General features: G+C 44.6%; 1 protein-coding gene across 6 annotated transcripts in view; it reads right to left on the bottom strand.

Annotated features, from left to right (window-relative positions):
* Positions 1-21,808, bottom strand: part of LOC134342639 (potassium voltage-gated channel subfamily KQT member 2) — a 149,414-nt gene that overhangs the window by 68,363 nt on the left and 59,243 nt on the right. For all 6 annotated transcript variants that reach the window (XR_010017064.1, XM_063040996.1, XM_063041000.1 and 3 more), the window contains exons 2-3: positions 3,837-3,927; positions 681-807 (exon numbers count right to left, since the gene is read on the bottom strand). Coding sequence is in view for 5 of the 6 variants with exons in the window: in XM_063040996.1 (XP_062897066.1) it covers positions 681-807; positions 3,837-3,927 (218 nt within the window). In the remaining variant the exon portion in view is untranslated. The remainder of the gene's footprint in view (positions 1-680; positions 808-3,836; positions 3,928-21,808) is intronic.

Below are 21,808 nucleotides of genomic sequence, written 5' to 3'. Positions count from 1 at the left end.
GTTATCCAAGGCTGGCTCTCCCAACACTTACTGTCCTTACTTTTGACTGGAATATACTTCTGTTGAGCACTGTGAAAAATCTCTTTGAAAGTATTCCACTGTTCCTCAACTGTTCTACCAAATAGCCTGTGCTCCCAATCCACATTAGCCAACTCCTCCCTCATCGCATTGTAGTCTCCCTTGTTCAAGCATAATACACTAGTTATAGATCTATTTCATCCTCCATCTGAATGCAAACTTCAATCATACTATGATCACTCTTTCCAAGAGCATCCTTGACTACAAGATCGCTAATCTTACCTATCTCATTGCACAGGACTAGATCTAAGATAGTATTTTCCCTTGTAGGAAGTGGTGGATACGGAATCAATGGAAACATTTAAGAGAAGTTTGCATAAGTACATGGATGGGAGGGTTATGGAGGGCTATAGCCAGATGCTGGTAGATGATAGTAGGCAGCAAAATAGGCTGCCATGAACTAGATGGGCTGAAGGGACTGTTTTTCTGACACTAAGAGTGGTTTTATATCTGGGATCGAATGTTGTGCCCATCAGATGGCTGTGGATTCACCAGAGCAGGCTATCCCACCCAGAACACCCAGGGAAATGAGCCTGGGATCACCCTGTGCCCAGAGGTGGAGAAAAGGGGGGCAGTGGGGTTACCAAAGGGCACACTCTCACCGATCACACAGAACGGTTTCCTTGCAAATTTCAGCCGGCCTCTCCATCCTCTGTATCGACAGCAACATCCTGCAGACCAGACCCGCACGATGTACTCCACACCGAACACCACAATCGTGACTATCTCCTGCAGGTGGAGAAGAATAGGGGAAAGGGAGAGGAGGTGGTAGGGGGAGCAGGGAGGGGTGGGTGGGGGTGAGAGGATAACAGAGGGGGAGAGGGAGGAGGTGGGAGGGAGGGGGTAACAGACGGGAGAGGGGAGGAGGGGTTGGGAAAAGAGAGTTGGGGGAGAGGGGAAGGGGGGTGGGGAGAGAGGGGTGAAATAACACAACCCACACCACACCCAAACTCCAATCCCAGCTTTACTTTTCATCCTCTCACTGGAGAATAGGGATGGGCAGACCTTCACCCCTCCCTCAGTACCACACATCCCAAATGTGACATTCCCCTCTGTACCACCCCCTTTTCTTTAACAAAACTATAGAAGTTTGGTTACATCACATATACACAAGGTACAGACATTCAATATTTACAAGATAGTAAGTATACGCAGGTAAAAATATGGTTACTACCATCAATAAAACAGTCAATACCCCAGCAGGAGGGCCCATTGCTTCCGGAAGTCCCCCAATATGTCTACCTCGCCAAGGACAGCCGGGCATGAACGTATCCTCGGAAAAGGGACAGCAATCGGCCGGGGCCACTTTCTGCTGCCTTGGCCATCTTGGCCAGGCCCAGGAGCAAGCCTACCAGGAAACTCTCTCACGCCCCGCCCACCTTGGTATTGCTCCTCCCACAGTGTGACCCTCTCTCAGTATTGCCCCTCCCACAGTGTGACCCTCTCTCAGTATTGCCCCTCCCACAGTGTGACCCTCTCTCAGTATTGCCCCTCCCACAGCGTGACCTTCTCTTGGTTCTGCCCCCACCAACAGCATTGCACAAGTGTGGCAGTCATGATCTCTGCTCCACACTTCCCATGTACAGCCACAGTTGGACAGAACTTGAGAAAGATTTGAAGCCGAAATTGAATTGAAGAGCAGATGTGCTGGGTGACCTGAATCATTGCTGAAAGACTCAGTATAATCCAACAATGAAAGTTCTGAAACCTCTTCCACCAATACAGGAGAGCTAGCTGTGACCAATAACACTAACATGACTGACACAATATCTCCATTTCCCTCATGCAATATCTTCAAAGTTCATGCTCGCTGCCTATGTGGAGTCGGTTGCCATGGATGGGAGACTGCCTCCAGCATCGACCGCTGAGGGTGACTTGATCACGGTGTGTATCCCACATACTAAACTGCATGAACAGCATGCAACAGACAGAGTCTCACACAACAAATAAACCAGGTCAAAGTATTGCATTCCCAACTATAGACAGTCTCACAGAGGTAACCTTATTGAGGTGGGCATGGTCAGGGTAGATAGTGACAGACATTTTCAAGGGTAGAGCAGACTAAAGCAAGAGGACATTGTTTTAAGTTGAGTGGGGCAAGATATAAAGGAGGTCTAAGACCACACGGAGTATTGTGTTCAGTTCTGATCACCTCATTATTGGAAGGTTGAGGAAGCTCAGAGAAGACGCAGAAGAGATTTACCAAGATACTGACTGGATGAGAGAGCATGTCGTTTGAGGATCAGTTGAGTGAGCTTGGGCTTTGCTCTTTGGAGCGAAGGAGGAGGAGAAGTGACTTGATAGAGGTGTACAAGATGACAAGAGGCATAGGGAAAGTGGATAGCCATAGATCTTTTTCTCTGGGTGGAAATAGTTAATACCAGGGAGTATAATTTAAGGTTATTGGTGGAAAATGTAGGAGGATGTCAGAGGTTGACTTATTTTATTTTTTTTTATAGATAGTGGTGGTTGTGCAGGTGACAGAGATGGCAGTAAAGGCCAATACATCAGGAATATATTTCAGAGACTCTTGGAAAGGCATGTCAATGCAAGAAAAATGGATGCTATGTGGGAGGGAAGTTAGATTGTTCTTAGAACAAGCTAAAAGGTTGGACAACATTATAAGCCAAAGGGCCTGACTATTCAATGCTTTGTGTTTGGCATGGACACAGGTGGCTAAAAGGATTGTTTCCACACGATCTCTCTATGACTTGGGGGGGTAGGGGGAGAGACTGTTTCCACACAGGATCTCTCTGTGACTGGGGGGTGGGGGGCTGTATCCACACTTCATCTCTCTGTGACGGGGAGGGGTGTTTCCACACTGGGTCTCTCTGTGGCGGGGGGGGGTTCCACAATGGATCTCTCTGTAACTCAGGGGGTCCCCACTCTTCATCTCTCTGTGACGGGGGGAGGGGATTCCCATACTGAATCTCTCTGTGACTGGCGGGGGGGGGGGTCCCACACTGGATCTCTGTTACTGGAGTAGTTTCCACACTGGATCTCTCTGTGACGTTTGGGGGGGGTTGTTTCTACACAGATTGTTTCCACACTGGATCTCTCTGACTGGGGGGGGGGGCACACTGGATCTCTGTGACCAGGGGCACACCGGATCCCTCTATGACTGGGGGCCCCCCACAATTGATCTCTGACGGGGGTGCGCACTCGATTTCTGATGGGGGGGTCTCCCCCACTTCTGCACTGGATCTCTCTGTGATGAGGGGTGTTTCCTCACTGGACCTCTCTGCGACCTGGGGGATGGGATTGTTTCCACACTGGATCTCTTTGTGACTGCGGGGGGGGGGGGAATGGTTTGTAAGTACAGCTGCCTGTGATGGAGTGATGGGACTTGAGGGTGTTCGAGCCCACGAATGGAGGAGAAACTACTCCAGAGCTGGAGGGCATTACAGATCAGGGATGGTGGGGCAGGGAGTTAATGATGATACAGAGTTGTCAGTTGAATGGGAGTCTCAGTGGATCAGTATGTTCAGGGTAATGAATCTGCTGTTGTAGATCAACTCAAGTCTACAAAGTGTAGAAAAAAAGCTCTCAGACGATGTTGACTAAGCAACACTGGCAGCGAAGGCATGATTTCATCCATCCTTGACCACTACCCTGGGCAGATTCGGTGAGTGTGGGGAAGGGTCAGGCCTTTGGATGTGGAGGAGGACCTGGTAAAAATGCTTTTTGCCCATCACTGTGTCTGCTGATGTCCTCAAGCACACAGCCCAGGTGGCAGGTTGTGATTAGAAGGGACTCACCAGAATATAGAGTGCTCCTTCAGAACCTTTCTCGTATTCCTTGATGGTGGAGAATACAGACAGAACCAGGCAGGAGAAGACGAGTAAAAAACTGCAAAACAAGCAGAAGTTTTTAATTAACCTTTTGCGAGAAAGGCACCACACACAGGCTGGAAGCCAAGGGTGAAAACTACTCAGAATTAACAGCTTTCCTTCTGAAGCTCCTAAAGGCTGACTGTTCTTGTGTCACTCTGGGATTGATCATCATTGGGACTCCCACTGCCAATAATAAAATAAAATGTCTGGGCCCATAACTCTTACAATTCAACCACACTAAATTTTACTTGTGCACAAGGCAAACAGCATGGCCCCTATCACCCACACTGTTCTGACGTCTGAACAGAAAACTGCTATTTTTATACAGAATTGGCCTATCAGTTGCAGATATTAACCATTTGGTAAATTGTGTATGTTTGAATTCCTCTGCTGACAAAGTCAATAGAAACTACAAACGGATGATCCTCCAACATTAGTAAAGCAATTGTCCATTTGTTGGCGTGTGTGCCTTAGATTGCTATTTCTTCTCCGGATTCCTCTTTGCAAAGGGAAGTTATGCTGCCTGCAGTCTATCCTTGCCCGGATATCATGCTGCCTTGCTGCTACTTGCACACCACCTCAGCAACCCCAATCGGCAGATACAGTACAGAACCAGGACCTTCAGCCCACAAGTCTGTGCTAGGTATCAACCTCCCATTTACACCAAACCCATTTTATTGTCCCGAGCTTCCAACTCCTCGTTTCCATCACAAACAAACACACACACACACACAAACAGTGACAATTTGCAGTGGACAATTAACCTACTGGCTTACACACCTTTGGTCTGTGGGAGGAATCCAGAGTACCGGGGAAGATCACGTGGTCACAGGGAGAACGTGCAAGCTCCGCACAATGTCCAAGGCCAGGATCAAACCAAAGTTCCTGGAGATGGGAGGTACCAGCACATCCCACTGCACCACAGTGCCACCTGTCCAGTGACAATCCCATTTTGAAATTTCCTTCCTTGGGAACTACTCCATGGCCTCAATGCACACTCTCCATGATCTCTTCCAGACCTACAACCCTCCCAACACTTCTTCCTCTAATCCCAGCCTCTTGCAGATCTCCACAACTTCATGTCTCACCGCTAATGGCCATGCCTTCAATTGATTGAGCCCTAAGCTCTGGATTTCGCTCCCTAAACTTTGCCACTAGCCTTTAAGATGCTCCTTAAAAAACACTTTTTAATCAAGCCTTTGGTCATAATTTCTCTATGTCAGAATCTAAGTTTATTTAGTAAAGTTCTTGCGAAGTCCCTGGGACGGTCAATGCAGTACTCCACTGATAGGGGGTTGGTTTTTTAACTAATCCTGGCAACAAAAGATCATGAATTAGCCATTGCCTCAGACTGAGAAAACACTGGACAGAGGAACAAGGTCTAGATCCAGTGGAAGATTGTGCAAGAGGAAAATATGACCAAAATATTGCCAGTGCTCTCACCCACTTCCTCCCCAATTCAGAATTCCACGATTTTCTCCCCATATCCCTCAGTCGCACTCACCCATCCTTCCCCCTCCATCCCTCTCTAACTTCCAGCAATCCAATGATACTGCTCAGTCCAGTAGATTCAGTAGATTAGCTGAACTGCTGCTTTCAGACAAAGGCCCTTGACGACTTTATACATCCCTCTAAGGCCATCCTCATTCACTTACACTCCAATGAACGAAGTCCTAACCCCTCCTTATAACTCAGGCTCGAGTCCCAGTAACATCCTCAAAATAGGTTGCAGAGGTTTGTAAATTCAACCAGCTCCATCACCATCAAGAACATTTTCAAAAAGCGGTGCCTCAGGAAGGCAACATTCATCCTGCAGGACCCTTGTCACCCAAGACATGGCCTCTTCTCATTCCTACTGTCACAGAGGAGGTACAAGAGCCTGAAAACTCACACTCAAGCTTTTAAGAACAAGCTTCTTCCCCTCTGCCACCAGATTTCTTAACAGTCCATGAATACCACCTCACTATTCCTCTCTCTATTTACTGATTGTAAACTTTAGTTATTTTATAATAACTTTCACTATACTGCTGCCATAGAACAACAAATTTCACAATATACGTCAGTAGTAAATGTGACATCTGATGAATTGATCTGTATGGAGAGCATGCAAAACATAGTTTTTCACTGTACCTCTGTACTTAAGATAATAATAAACCAATTATTTCACATTTCAGTCTAACAACAACCACACAGAGGGTGTCTGAAAAACACAAAGAAAGGTTACCTGGACAAAGAAATAAACGAAACCAAACATTGGTGTGGGTAGTGTAGAAGACCAGCAAGGAATACAACAGAACATAGATCAGTTGCAGATTGGGAGGAGAAATGGCAGATGGAGTTTAACCCAGCCTAATGTGAAGGGTTGCACTTTGGTCCAATATCAGAGAGCATGGTGAGAGGGAATCATTTTAAAGGAGATACGTGGGATGAGTTTACTTTACACAGTGAGTGGTGGGTTGCTGCTGGTAACCGATACATTAGGCACTTTGAAGAGACATTTTGATAGGCTTTTGAATGTGAGGAAAATGAAGGGATATGGACATTGGGTAGGCAAAAGGGATTAGTTTAGGCAGCCATTTGATCACCAATTTATTTGAATCAGCACAACACTGTGGACCGAAGGGCCAGTTCCTGTGCAGTACTGTTCTATGTTCTGAACTCCTCACTGCTGAATAAGATAAAATGCTATGGCATTACAGGAAAGATACTGGCATGGATAGCGGAATGGCTGACAGGTAAGAAGCAGTGAGTGGGAATAAAAGGGGCCTTTTCTGGTTGGGTGCCAGTGACTAGTGATGTTCCTTGGGGGTCAGTATTGGGACCGCTACTTTTCACATTGTTTGTCAATGATTTGGATAATGGTTTTATGGCAAAGTTTGCGGATGATATGAAGACAGGTGGAGGGGTAGGTAGTGCCAAGAAAGCAATGTGATTGCAGAAGGGCTTAGACAAATTGGAAGAATGGGCAGAAAAGTGGCTGATGGAATACAGTGTTGGGAAATGTATGATAATGCATTTTGGTAAAAGGAGCAATAATGCAGACTATTATCTAAATGGGGAGAAGGTTCAAACATCAGAGGTGCAGAGGAACTTGGGAGTCCTCGTGCAAGACTCCCATAAGGTTCATTTACAGGTTGAGTCTGTAGTATAAAAGGCAAATGCAATGCTGGCATTTATTTTAAGGGGAATAGAATATAAAAGCAAGGAGATAATGCTGAGCCTTTATAAAACACAAGTCAGTCCGTACTTAGAGTATTGTCAACAATTTTGGGCCCCATATCTCAGAAAGATATGACATTGGAGTGAGTCCTAATGCGAGGATGATTCCAGGGATGGAGGGGGTAACATATGAGGAGCATCTGGCAGCTTTGGGCCTGTATTCACTGGAATTCAGAAGAGTGCGTGGGGATCTCATTGAAACGTACTGGATGTTGAAAGGACTAGATAGGGTGTATGTGGAGAGGATGTTTCCTAAGGTGGGGGTATCCAGAACCAGAGGGCACAGCCTCAAAATTGAGGAGCAGCCCTTTAGAACAGAGGTAAGGAGGAATTTTTTTTTTACCAGAGAGTAGTGAATCTGTGGAACGCTCTGCCACAGATTGCGGGGGATGCTAAGTCTGTGCATATATTTAAGGCGGAAGTTGATAGTTTCCTGAGTGGTCAGGACATAACAGGGTATGGCGAGAAGGCAGTGTGTGGGGTTGAGTGGAATCTGGGATCAGGTATCAGCTACGATGGAATAGTGGAGCAGACTCGATGGGCTGAATGGCCTAATTCTGCCCCCATATCTTATGAACCAGTACATGGAAGCTGTTGAAATCACAAAGATTTCAAAGGTGACCTTGGCATAAAAGTTTCTTCTGTTGGTTAACCTGACTCCAGTGACCTGTAACACTAACACTGCTACACAGCTCCCTACAGATTAGGCATCTGTGACTGAAAGGCTTGAATTATCAGTGCTGATGGAGTTGTATATAGAGGTACCAAAATGAGATGGTTTCATTTATATTTAAAGCGAAACAATATCTTGGTTGCAGAATTTATTCCTCATTAAATATTCATCTCATTCCTCCTATTTCTTTGTAATGTGCCTTCCTCAAGTTCTGCAGTGAGCGTGCTCGACAATAATTGCATACTTCCACTTGCTGATCCTTTCCACTATCTAATCCTCAACATTACCGCAAACAGACAACAGGCTAGCTGGTAGGGTCACAAGAAACATCACAATCAGGCAACAAAATATACGTGGCAGTGTCCATGTCAACACTAGGCGTCCGCTCAGAGAAAGGGTCACCCATGCAAAACACTGCGCGGATTCTCTTTACACAGATGCTGCTTGACTGGCTGAGATTTTTCCAGCATTTCTATCACTGCTACAAAATATTCATATTGCACTGGGTTGACGTGCAATGACAGGACAGTGTGGAGGGAGTTTCACTGTATCTAACCCCTTCCTGGGAGTGTGTGATGGGACAGTGTGGGGGTGGGCTTCATTCTGTGTCTGATCCCAGGTGTATGTGATGGGATGGTGTGGAAGGAGCTTCACTGTGTCTAATCTCATCCTGGGAATATATGATAGGATGGTGTAGAGGGAGCTTCACTCTGTCTGACCCCATGAGTGTGTGATGGGACGGTGTGGGGGGAGCTTCACTCTGTGTCTGACCCCAGGAGTGTGTGAAAGGATGGTGTAGAGACAGCTTCACTGTATCTGACCCTGGTAGTGTTTGATAAGACAGTGTGGAGAGAGCTTCACTCTGTGTCTAGACTATATTTTTCATTAATTTCAGTTTTCTTTATTTACAATTATTTTTAATTTATGGCTCCAGTGAAACCGCACTCCCCACCCAACCGACACACATACACACTCACTCTCTGGGACTCCACTTTGACATCCCCTCCTCTCTCCCCTTTGCCTGGGACCCAGCTCTAATGATCCACCTGCCCACACTAAGTTCTTGTTCCTGGTCTCCCGGACATGTACCTAGAAGTCAAACCTCCAATGTGAATACTCCCACTCCCTCAACCACCCAACCTACCAAGTAATTCTGACCCTCCCTGCCTTATTTTAGGATAGCAGCACCCAGAATTCTCTGAAGCACTCCCCTGTATTCTAGAACAGCGCTGGAACATAGTGTCTCCTTGCGAGCTTCTCATACCGGATCGATTCAGCACACTTATCACAATCGTTCTACTCTTTCAAATTTTCATAGGAACATAGAAAACCTACAGCACAATACAGGCCCTTCGGCCCACAAAGTTGTGCCGAACATGTCCCTATCTTAGAAATTACTAGGCTTACCCATAGCCCTCTATTTTTCTAAGCTCCATGTACCTATCTTAAAGTCTCTTAAAAGTCCCTATCGTATCCGCCTCCACCACCGTTACCGGCAGCCCATTCCACGCACTCACCACTCTCTGCGTGAAAAACTTACCCCTGACATCTCCTCTGTACCTACTCCCCAGCACCTTAAACCTGTGCCCTCTTGTGGCAACCATTTCAGCACTGGGGAACAACCGGAATTCTGCAGATGCTGGAAATTCAAGCAACTTTTATGTGTGCAGCACTGGGGAAAAAGCCTCTGACTGTCCATAATGCCTCTCAAATTCTTATACACCTCTACCAGGTCACCTCTCATCTTCCATCACTCCAAGGAGAAAAGACCAAGTTCACTCAACCTGTTTTCACAAGGCATGCTCCCCAATCCAGGCAATATCCTTGTAAATCTCCTCTGCACCCTTTCTATGGTTTCCACATCCTTCCTGTAGTGAGGCGACCAGAACTGAGCACAGTACTCCAAGTGGGGTCTGACCAGTGTCCTATATAGCTTCCCCTAGCTGCAACATTACCTCGCGGCTCCTAAATTCGATTCCACAATTGATGAAGGTCAATATACCATATGCCTTCTTAACCACAGAGTCAACCTGCGCAGCTGCTTTGAGCGTCCTATGGACTCTGACCCCAAGATCCCTCTGATCCTCCAAACTGCCAACAGTCTTACGATTAATACTATATTCTGCCATCATATTTGACCTACCAAAATGAACCACTTCACACTTATCTGGGTTGAACTCCATCTGCCACTTCTCAGCCCAGTTTTGCATCCTATCAATGTCCTGTTGTAACCTCTGACAGCTCTCCATATTATCCACAACACTTCCAACCTTTGTGTCATCAGCAAACTTACTAACCCATCCCTCCACTTCCTCATCCAGGTCTTATAAAAATCACAAAGGGTAAGGGTCCCGGACCAGATCTCTGAGGCACATCACTGGTCACTGACCCCATGCAGAATATGACCCGTCTACAACCACTCTTTGCCTTCTGTGGGCAAGCCAGTTCTGGATCCACAAAGCAATGTCTCCTTGGATCACTGGCTAGATTACTCTCCATCCCTGGGCAAGAATCAGAATCACTGACATATGTTGTGAAATTTGTTGTTTTGTGACAGCAGTACAATGCAGTACTATGTTACAAGAAGAAATATATATAACAAAAGGAAATAAGTAGCGCAAATAGAAAGCAGAATACTGAGGTAGTGTTCATGGGTCCATGGAACATTCAGAAATCTGATGGTGGAGGGGAAGAAGCTGTTCCTAAAACACTGAGTGTATGTCTTCAGACTCCTTCAGCTCTTCCCTGACGGTGGCAATGAGAAGAGGGCGTCTCCAGTGTGGTCAAAATGACGGATGCCACTTTCTTGAGGCATCACATTCAGAAGATTCCCTCAATGCTGGAGAGGCCCATGTTGGAACCAAATGAGTTTACAACCCTGTACATCTTTTTCTGAACCTGTGCATAGGCTCCTCCATATCAATCAGATGCTGCTGCAACCAGGCAGAATGGTACATCAGAAGAAATTTGCTGGAGACTTTAGTGACTCATCAGATCCCCTCAAACTCCTGGTGTGTCTTCTTCATGATTGCATCAATATGTTGGGCCCAGGATAGATTTTCAGAGACTTGCAGGAACTTGAAGCTGCTCACCCTTTCTACCACTAACTCTCGATGAGGACTGTGTGTGCTCCTCTGACTTCCCCTTCCTGAAGTCCACAACTAACTTCTTTGCCTCGTTAATGTTGAGCGCAAGATTATTGCTGCGTACACTTATCACACCTGCATTTTTCCAATTCCCGACTTCTCACTTCATCTGTGGTTCAAACTCTCGCCTAAAACAGCTTGAAACTGAATGCAAATGAACTTGAGTGACTCACATCCAAGGCAGTGTTATCATTTCCATGGTACCAGGTGCGGAGTGAGCAGGGGTAGACCCTTCTAACTGGTGACTTTTAATGGACTTGGTTACTTATTATGTAGGAATAAGCACGACACACCAAAAGTTAGATGCAGGGAACTGAAGCTCTCTGTGTGAATAATCTAACCCTGAATTAACCATCTCCTTCCTCTGTACTTTGGGCTATGTTTAACCATAACGAGTTCACTCTTCACTCGCCCTGCGGAATAGCTCTCCAAACATTAATTAGCTCATTAAATGAAATCCAAATGAGCTGTTGGTCACCACTGAAGCTCTGCCCACATCCCAATGTTTCTGAGGCTCCGAAGTACCCAGGGCTCTGCTGCCAACAGCAAAAATGTCACAAATCTCTCTCCTCTATGCCTCTGTCCCACCTTCCCCTTCTCCCTCTCCGTCGAGATATAAACACTTGGAGTTAATCCTTCATTCACGGCAGTCACTCGGGATGCGTTGGATTAAATATTTATAGATTCACAGATATATTCAGCACAAAGGCTATTCAGACAATCTAATTCATTCATTTGGGGAGGCTGACTGTTGTAGTTAGCACAATGCTCTACTGTGGCAGCTGTAAGATTGGGGTTCAATTCCCACTGTTGTCCGTAAAGAGTTTATATGTTCTCCTGGTGACTGTGTGGGTTTCCTCCAGGTAACCACACATTCCAAAGATGTACATTTAGGGAAAGTAAGTTGCTGGCATGCTATGTTAGCACTGGAAGCTGTTTTGATTTTAACACATTTCACTGTATGTTTTGACATACATGACAAAGATCAATTTTAATCTTCACTGGTAATATCAAGATGATAAGATGGTGTTTCTTGGTGAGACGCTTGTGCTAAACAGCAAAACCAGAACTCTAGAGAGAGAGAGCTGGGTGTTCTCACCACAGAAGATCAGATCCAAATTCTGGTATCCTGCTACAGAGTCACCAGTGGGGCCAGATAATTACACAGGGAAAGGAGGGAGCAGGCTCCAAGAACATCCTCGTCCTCAATGTAAGACTTTGCACCACATTTAGCTAGAAGTTCCGATTGGATAATTACCCTCGCTACCCCGAGATCCTCACTGTCACAGAAGCCAAAATTCACCCTATTCCATTCTCTCCCCATGATATTATGAGCGCTGAGTACAGCAAAGGCCATGGGAACACAGAACATAGCACAGTACAGCACAGGACAGGTACTAAGCCCCTCCTTTACTCTCTGTATACCCATGACTGTGTCACCACCCACTGCTCCAATTTGCTAATTAAATTTGCTGATGACACTACACTGATTGGCCTAATCTCAAATAATAATGAGGCAACCTACAGAGAAGAAGTCATCACCCTGACACAGTGGTGTCAAGAAAACAACCTCTCCCTCAATGTCGCAAAAACAAAGGAGCTGGTTGTAGAGTACAGAAAGAATGGAGACAGGCTAACCCCTACAGATGCCAATGGATCTGGGGTTGAGTGGGTGAACAGCTTTAAGTTTCTCAGCATAAACATCAACGAGAATCTCTCCTGGTCTGTAAATGCTGGCTGTGTGGTGAAAAAGGCACAACAGCGCCTCTTTCACCTCAAATGGTTGGTTTAGTATAAGGCCCCAAAGCCTAAGAACTTTTTACAGGGGCACAACTGAGAGCATCCTGACTGAATCACTGACTGGTATGGGAACTGTACTTCCCTCAAATGCAGGACTCTGCAGAGAGTGGTGCGGTGTAGATGTGAACTTCCCACTATTCAGGACATTTACAAAGGCAGGTGTGTAAAAAGGGCCCGAAGGATAATTGGGGACCCGAATCACCCCAACCACAAACTGTTCCAGCTGCTAACATCCAGGAAATGGTACTGCAGCATAAAAGCCATGACCAACAGGCTCCGGGACAGTTTCTTCCACCATGCCATCAGACTGCTTAATTCATGCTGATGCAACTGTTTTTCTATGTTATATTGACTGTCCTGATGTACATAATATTAATTATAAAGTACTATAATTGCACATTTAGACAGAGACATAATGTAAAGATTTTTACTTCTCATGTATACAAAGGATGTAAGTCATAAAGTCAATTTAATTCAATATTGTACTGACCATTTAACCAACTCTAAAATCAATCTAAACCTTTTCTCCCATATAGCCCAATAACAAACAAGAGAAAATCTGCAGATGTTGGAAATCCAAGCAACACACACAAAATGCTGGAAGCACTCAGCAGGCCAGGCAGCATCTATAGAAAAGAGTACAGTCGACATTTCAGTCTGAGACCCTTCAGCAGGAGGGGTCCTCCTGAATTCCTCAGCATTTTGTGTGTTGTTCCCATAGAGCCCTCTATTTTCCTGTCATCCACGTGCCTATCTGATGACACCCAAAGCCAGGGGATAGGACAGAGATGGAATTCAAAATACCCCTTTATTCACCCAACTATAAATCTCAAAACTCAATTGTACATCCCAAAGCACAACTTTTTAAATGCTCTATCCAAAGAACATTTAAGATTTTGATTGGAACAATGATCAATTAGTGAAAGTCAGCCTGGGACCAGGCAGGAAAAACACCTGCTTCTGTGCTGTAGGACCAGCCACATAAGTGACATGATGAGAAGAACAGGTCAGAGAATGGATATGCTGGGAGGAGTGACTCACCTCCTGACATCCCAATGCCTTTTCATCATTTACATAGGTCAAGTAAGGAATGTAATAGAACACTCTCCACTTACCTGGGTAAGTACAACTCCAACATCTCAGGAATCTTAACACCATCCAAGGCAAAGCAGCCCACTCAATCAGCACTCCATCCGTCCCTCCACCACCAGTACATGGGATATGCCATGTACAAATTTAGGGGGGAAGAGACAAAGTCCAGGAATCAGAGTCAAATGGCACAGAGACAGCCTCTACAGCTCAACTCATCCATGTCAACTAAGACATCAACCTGAGCTAGTTCCATTGGCCTGCATTTGGCCATTTCCCTCTAAACCAGGAGTTCCCAACCTTTGTTGTGCCATGGACCCTTACCATTAACCCTGGGATCCCAGGTTGGGAACCCCTGCTCTAAACCTTTCCTATTCATGCACCCATCTCAACAACTTCCTCTCGCAGCTTATTCCATATACCTGTACCCTCCATCCCATGTGTGGAAAAACTTGCCCCTCAAGTTGCTTTCCACTCTCACCTCAAATCTCTATTTTTGACTCTCCTACCCTGGGGAAAAGATCATGACCATAGGGAAAAGGAGGGAGCTCCTAGGTGCTGGTTGGGAAAGGAACAGTCTTCACTCACATACAGAGTACAGCCCTAGTTCCAATTAATTGCAATCCGTACCTCAGCAACAAGAGGTGTCTGGCTGAGTTAGAGAAGCAATGAAGAATTGATTAATTGTCAAGATACATCAGTTGCGAGATGAATTATGCTTCACTTTGAAGGCTGCAGAAGCACAGAGCAGATCAGCAGGGACCTGCATTGGTAAACTCTATGTATCACCCAGTGTCTGTACCAGCACACAGATACCAGCAGAGACCACATCTACTGAGTCCTACACTTCCAACCTCTGCAGCCTGCTGCCTGAGTAAGCACACTAAGCCTGGCTGCCCTTTTCTGAACCACTCACTGTGAACACTTTAAAAAAAACAAAAATGTGCAGATGCTGGAATTCTAAACTAAAAGCATAAGATGCTCTACATCTAGCAGTTCAGACAGCTTTTGGGGAAGGGAGAGGGGGAGACGAGGGGGGGAGAGGGAGGGAGAGGGCGAGACTAAAACTCTGTCTCTATCACTCTCGAAGATAAATCTACTTCTTCCCTGCCACATAACCCTCCATTTTTCTATCATCTATGTGCCTAAGAATCTCTTAAATGTCCCTAATATATCTGCCACCATCACCACCCCAGCAGAGCATTCCACACACCAACCATTTTCTGTGTAAAAAAAAACTACCTCTGACATCACCCTTATACGCTCCACCAATCACCTTAAAATTACGCCCTCAGTATTAGCCATTTCCACCATGGGGAAAAAAAGTCTCCAGCTGTCCACTCTTTTTATGACTTTCATCATCTTATACACCTTGAACAAACCACCTTTAATCCTCCTTCACTTCAAAGAGAAAAGCCCTAGCAAAATCAAGACCAGTACCTCATACAATATGTCTTCTTAACCACATTACTGACTTACATTGTCACATTCAAGGATATTTGGACTCACACAAAGGTTCTCTGTTCCTCTATACTCCCTCGGACCCTCCCATTAATGGTCTATGTCCCAGTTCCCAAAATGCTTCGAATTCAATCAAACAGTACAATCCTAATTTGTCTAGATTAAACCCCATTTGCTATTTCTCAGTCTATTCCACCAAAACATCATCAGCACTCTGCAGCCTAGGACTAACCTCCACACTGTCAACAACTTCACCAATCTACATTCTTCTTCTTCAGCCCATCACCCCTACTGGGGCATAAGCCACCAACAGCAGCTCGCCAGAACTCTCTGTCCTGGGCCAGTCTTTTAAATTGTCCCCACTGTAGCCCATCTTCTTCGTGAACCCTTCCTCTGCCAGGGATAAGATCTTTAGAGCTTCTCTTGGTGTTCCTGTAGCTCTGGGTTTTAATGGGAAGGAGTTGCTAGCCCCACACTCAATCCTCCTCCTTTCACATCCAGTCTTGGGACCGTCCATGGCGGAGTTCCTGAACTGCATAACTAACCCACAATCACAATCTCCAAAGTCCTAGCCCACACTGAGCCCTGAGATCCGAGGTCCTGCTATTTATTGGACAAAACAGTTACAGTATCTTCACTGCCAAAGTTTAGTACTTGGCTATCATTAACTGATTGTAAATTCAATACACAGATATAATTTCTCTGCAGGAAGAGAACAACATAATCAATATGATGACTGCTTAATCAATATCATTCTGGTCTTTGCTCGCCCCTACGCTTACAAGGCAGGTCCTCATATCTTGGTTAAATAAGGCCTGCAGATAAGCTTTGTCAGATTGGGTCACACAGACAGCAGCCAAAGACAGAACTGCACCTGGGTCTCTCGCTTCCAGCACAGCAGCAAACATCAGCACATGACCTGAAAAGGTGCTAAATGAATTGATGCATTGTATAAGGTGGTGCACTGATACAGCAGGGTTTGATAAGAAAATTAGAACATCATCTGCATACAATATAATTTTATATGACTTTAGTCCTATGTCTGGAGCAGATATTCTGGGGTCTCGCCGAATAGCCTCAGCCAATGGCTCAATCACTAGTGTGAAAAGTAGTGGTGATAAAGGGCAGCCCTGCCGGCTGCCCCTCAGAATACTAAAATTATCTGACCTAATACCATTAGTGAGAATCGCAGCCAAAGGGTCATTATGAAGAACCTTTACTCACTTAATAAAATTATTGCCCAAACCAAATCGTTCCAAGTGAAAAAAAGATACGGCCATTCAACACGATCAAAGGCCTTTACTGCATCCAAGGAAACAACCAAGCCGTCCTCTGCCTGTTGATGACATGCCTGATTCCCATTAAGTAATCTTCTGATATTCTTAGATGATCTACAGCCTTTTACAAAACCCATTTGATCCTCTTATGATAAAAGGTAACACAGTTTCTAATCGCAACGCTAAGATTTTAGATAAAATTTTAAAGTCAACATTTAACAATGAAATAGGCCTGTAGGAGGCACAATCTTCAAGGCTCTTTCCTTTCTTAAGAATTAGAGAGATATTAGCTTCTCTCAATGATGGTGGGAGGAGACCACAATTAAATGCATGATTGAACATGTTTAGCATAGGCTCTGATAATAATCCTGTGAACTCTTTATAGAATTCACTAGTGAGTCCATCAGGACCAGGGACCTTCCCACTTTGGAGCTGTCTTACAGCTTCCTGTATCTCATGTATAGATAATGGAGCATTGAGGACGGACTCTTATTCAGGAGAAATGCCTAGGAGATCTAAATTCCTGAAAAAGGACTCCATCCTAAATTGTCCATCATTACATTGCCCAGATTGATACAGTTTAGAATAAAGATTCTTAAACACAACATTAATCATTTTAGAATTATTAGTGAGGGCTCCTGTCCTATCCCTAATTGAAGCAATAGTCTAACAGGCACTTTTCTTTCTAGCTAAATAAGCCAAATACCTACCTAGTTTCTCACCATCTTCAAACAATTGTTGTTTAGCAAAAGTCAATTTTCTTTTGGCTGCTTGTGTAAGTAAAAAGTTTAGTGTACAGCATAGGGCTGTGATATTCTGTAACTTGGCTGCAGAAGGCTTATTAATATAATCCTTTTCAGCTGCCACAAGCCTTGCTTCCACAAGGCGCTGCTGTTCCACAGCTTGTCGCTTCTTGCTAGCAGAAAAGGAGATAATTAAATCCCTTAGCGGTTTCCCAGAGCATCGATGGACTACTAGCTGATTTGGAATTAATAGATAGCAAAACTTTGAATTCGGAAGTAAAGTAGTCTATAAATTTATTATCTTTTAGAATAAAAGGATTCAGCCTCCAATGTCTAGATCAGGGGTCGGCAACCTTTTTGCCTCTGTGGGCCGGATCACGTAGTAACGAGCAGACGGTGGGCCAGATAAATGCCATATAAAAACTTGAAATATGGAAATTATCCATTTAAATACATCTAGTTATGTTTTGCCTCAAATTAATGAACAACACATGCTAGAAAATCATTTGTGCTTAACCAAGGATGCCAATTAGTAATCAAAGAACTCAGTTTAGTTTTTCTGTCAAACCATTGCTGGGGCCCCATCAGTTGTGATGCCAATTAGCTTCAACACATTAAGTTTCATTTCTGACATCATTTTCAGCAAAGCTTCAAAAATGTCTGCTCCGGTAACCATGTCCTTCATAGGAATTAATTGAATAAACTTCAAAAATTTGAAAAGTTGAGGTCACTCCTCACACAAACACTAAAAGTTGAGCAGTGTCTCTCAAGTCTGTACTCTCATCAAGCGCAATTGAAAAAAAAATGCAATTCGTTGCAGGCATCCCTTAAACAACTTTTAACATTTGCTGACATTTCTTCTACTCGCCGTGCGATCGTTCTTGCTGACAGGCTGATAGATGCAAATAAAGATTTCTTTTCAGGACAAACAATATCCACCACTGCCAGTAAACATTCTTTGACAAACTCTCCATTTGTAAAAGGCTTCATCTTTTCTGCAATACGTTTTGAGACTTCGTAGCTTTTCACTGCTTTTTCGGCACTCAGCGTCTGCCTTCCTGCGTTTTGCATTTATTGCCTTGGATTTTTTTGATTTTATTTCAAAACGCGAGTTATTCAACAAGTATCATAGCACATGTAAATATCTGGATATTTAGCATGGATTTCTTGTTAAAACACAGTGACACTGTTTCTGTTTACAAATTTAAACGATCCCTGGACCTTACCACCATGCGTGACCCTACCAGGAGCATAGCGCCAGACAGCATTGCTCTCGGGATCACAGGACCACATAAGCTTCTCCAGCACGACAAGGTGACAATCCACAGAGAAGTGTCCATCAATTAACTCCACCCTCGGTCACCATGGTGACTCACGTGCATGGAGAGTATCTAATAAATATTCATAAGGTAATCTGCTTTCCCATCATTCGTGCATACCAGTGTTTGGTTTGGAACAAAATGGAACCTGGGGCCAGTGTAACAAGACGCCATACATGTCCATCAGTGTGGTCGTGTGAAACACTCAGAACAAGGAAAAATTGCTCGCATAGTATCTCAATATTTGCTCGCGGGCTGGTCAAAATACCTTTGCAGGCCTGATCTGGCCCGCGGGCCGTAGGTTGCCTACCCCTGGTCTAGATTGTGCTGAATTATCTTTGGGCTTAATATTTAAAGATACTGCTGCATGGTCAGAAATAGCAATATTTCCAATTGTGCAGGATACAACTAAAGTTAGGTGTGTTTTGGGGGTTAGAAAAAAGTCTATTCTGGTATAACACGTGTGTGGATTAGGAAAAAATGTGAAGTCTTTGTCTGAGGGACGTAAAAACCTCCAAACATCCACAAGTCCTAGTTCTCCACATAAGCCCATGATTTGTTTGGACTGTGAGGAGAGCAATGGGGGATGTTATGTACCCCTAGGGTTCATATTTTCTGTGGACTGTCACTTTAAAATGTTGGTAGAATGAGACTGACTTGTACACTGTTTGAGCTGTTATAGAGAGAGACAGGGACGAAGCCTGCCTTGAGATGGTGTTTATACGAACTCTAAAGCTTGTTTCGAATATACAAGGACACTGTTTGCTTGTGAGTTCTTACAGAGAGAGAGCAACGAACAGCTCGTGAGTCACCATGGTGACCGAGGGTGGAGTTAATTGATGGACACTTCTCTGTGGATTGTCACCTTGTCGTGCTGGAGAAGCTTATGTGGTCCTGTGATCCCGAGAGCAATGCTGTCTGGCGCTATGCTCCTGGTAGGGTCATGCATGGTGGTAAGGTCCAGGGTGAGGTCCCTGACGAAGAACAATCCAACCAAGACCTCAACGGTGGAACAGGCGGACAAAGTTACTTCGAACTCAATGGCTGTGAGGGCGGATGAAGGCTACAACAAATCCATCAGCTCCAATCGTTGTCGTTTCCATGCCATTGGAATCAGTTGGTTGATTTGTGAAGTATCGTGTGCTTCTTGGAGTGCAACATCAAGTACACGTTAAACAAATACACGCATAGGCATCTTCGCTCTGTGGGCCACTTCTTCAGAACGAAGACATCATCCTCGACCTCAAGGGATAGCCACAACGACGATTTGATGGAAAATCGATGTTATGCTTTCTCTGCAGTGTGTTTACTTTTTACAAGGACAGTTACAGACACACATGGTTTTGGACACTGGATGAGCTTTGTGTGCCCACAGAAAGGTGGGTTTTGGAGGATCAATCAGTGGCTCTCGCAGTGTGGAAAAGGAGTGACCGGTGGGAAGTTATCAGTGTGTCAATCCCTTGCCTGGGTTGATAACTTTACCACAGAAGACGGTCTCCTTTTTTGCAGTCACATTCGGTGACTTTAAAGGATTTTGGAGGACAATAGCGGATCGACGGCATTGGCTTATCTGGAGAACACAACACCTCTCTCTCCATCCTTACTCAACTCAATAACATGAACTGAACTGACTCCATTTACCCCACATCGTAAGACTGTATCCATTACCACCTAAGTTTGAAGAAGTTTGAGTTAATTTTTCCATGTTTTTCCATTTCTGCTAGTTCTTTAATCCGTTACAGGGTACGTAACAGGGACCACCAGGCATTCTGTCCATCAGTAGGTCCATGAAATAATTAAAATCCCCACCTACAATAATGTTTTATATTGAAAAGCTTGTAAGTTTGGAAAAAGCTTCTGCTAGGAATTTGAGAGGATGAGCTGGAGGGCAGTAAACATTGAGAATACCATATTTCTCTCCATATACTGAAGTCTTAAACCATCACAAATCTCCCATACCTATCCCTAATGCAGACTAATAACTTAAAAGGTAAATTCTTCCTAATTAAAATGGCCCCCCACTACTCCTGGTATTAAAAGATGAAAAACAGACTTGATCAAATCTACTCTTTTGCAGTTTTAGATGTTCTTTATCATTTAATTGTGTCTCCTGCAATAAGACTGTAACCACCTTTTTCAGGTTTAGTAGGATTTTCTTTCTCTTGATTGGTGGATGACTCCCCTTAATGTTCCAAGTACACAATTTTAATATATTACTGGTCATAACCCTTTATAACAATCATGTGACTCCAGAGGAGAAGAAACCCGACTTAAGATCAGCCTGGCAGCAATAAATAAATTCTAAAAACCCACAAAAAAAAACAAAGCACCAACAGCGCTGAACAAGAGGACTTACCCACACTTAAAGGGGATATCTGAACCTTCTAGCACCCCATATTCTGCCCCACTGCCAATATGGCATTTAGATTAGATTAGATTCAACTTCATTATCGTTGTGCCAAGTACAAATACAAAGCCAATGAAATGCAGTTAGCATCTAACCAGAAATGCAAAGAATATATATTTCAACATATAATTCTCCGTAACTTTCGCCACCTCCAATGGGATCCCACCACCAAGCACATCTTTCCCTCCCCCCACCTTTCTGCTTTCCACAGGGATCACTCCCTACGTGACTCCCTTGTCCATTCGTCCCCCCCATCCCTTCCCACCGATCTCCTTCCTGGCACTTATCCTTGTAAACGGAACAAGTGTTACACATGCCCTCACACTTCCCCCCTCACTACCATTCAGTGCCCCAGACAGTCCTTCCAGGTGAGGCGACACTTCACCTGTGAGTCGGCTGGGGTGATATACTGCATCCAGTGCTCCCAATGCGGCCTTCTATATATTGGCGAGACCCGACACAGACTGGGAGGCCGTTTCGCTGAACACCTATGCTCTGTCCGCCAGAGAAAGCAGGATCTCCCAGTGGCCACACATTTTAATTCCACGTCCCATTCCCATTCTGATATGTCCATCCATGGCCTCCTCTACTGTCAAGATGAAGCCACACTCAGGTTGGAGGAACAACATCTTGCATTCCGGCTGGGTAGCCTCCAACCTGACGGCATGAACAGTGACTTCTCTAACTTCCATTAATGCCCCTCCTTCCCTTCTTACTCCATCCATTATTTATTTATTAGTTTTTTCCCCTTTCTTTCTCTTTT

Source organism: Mobula hypostoma, chromosome 2 (assembly GCF_963921235.1).
Source record: "Mobula hypostoma chromosome 2, sMobHyp1.1, whole genome shotgun sequence".
NCBI classification, from domain to species: Eukaryota; Metazoa; Chordata; class Chondrichthyes; order Myliobatiformes; family Myliobatidae; genus Mobula; species Mobula hypostoma.
The sequence above is the reverse complement of the archived record's forward strand: the minus strand, read 5'-3'. Positions and strand labels throughout refer to the sequence as shown.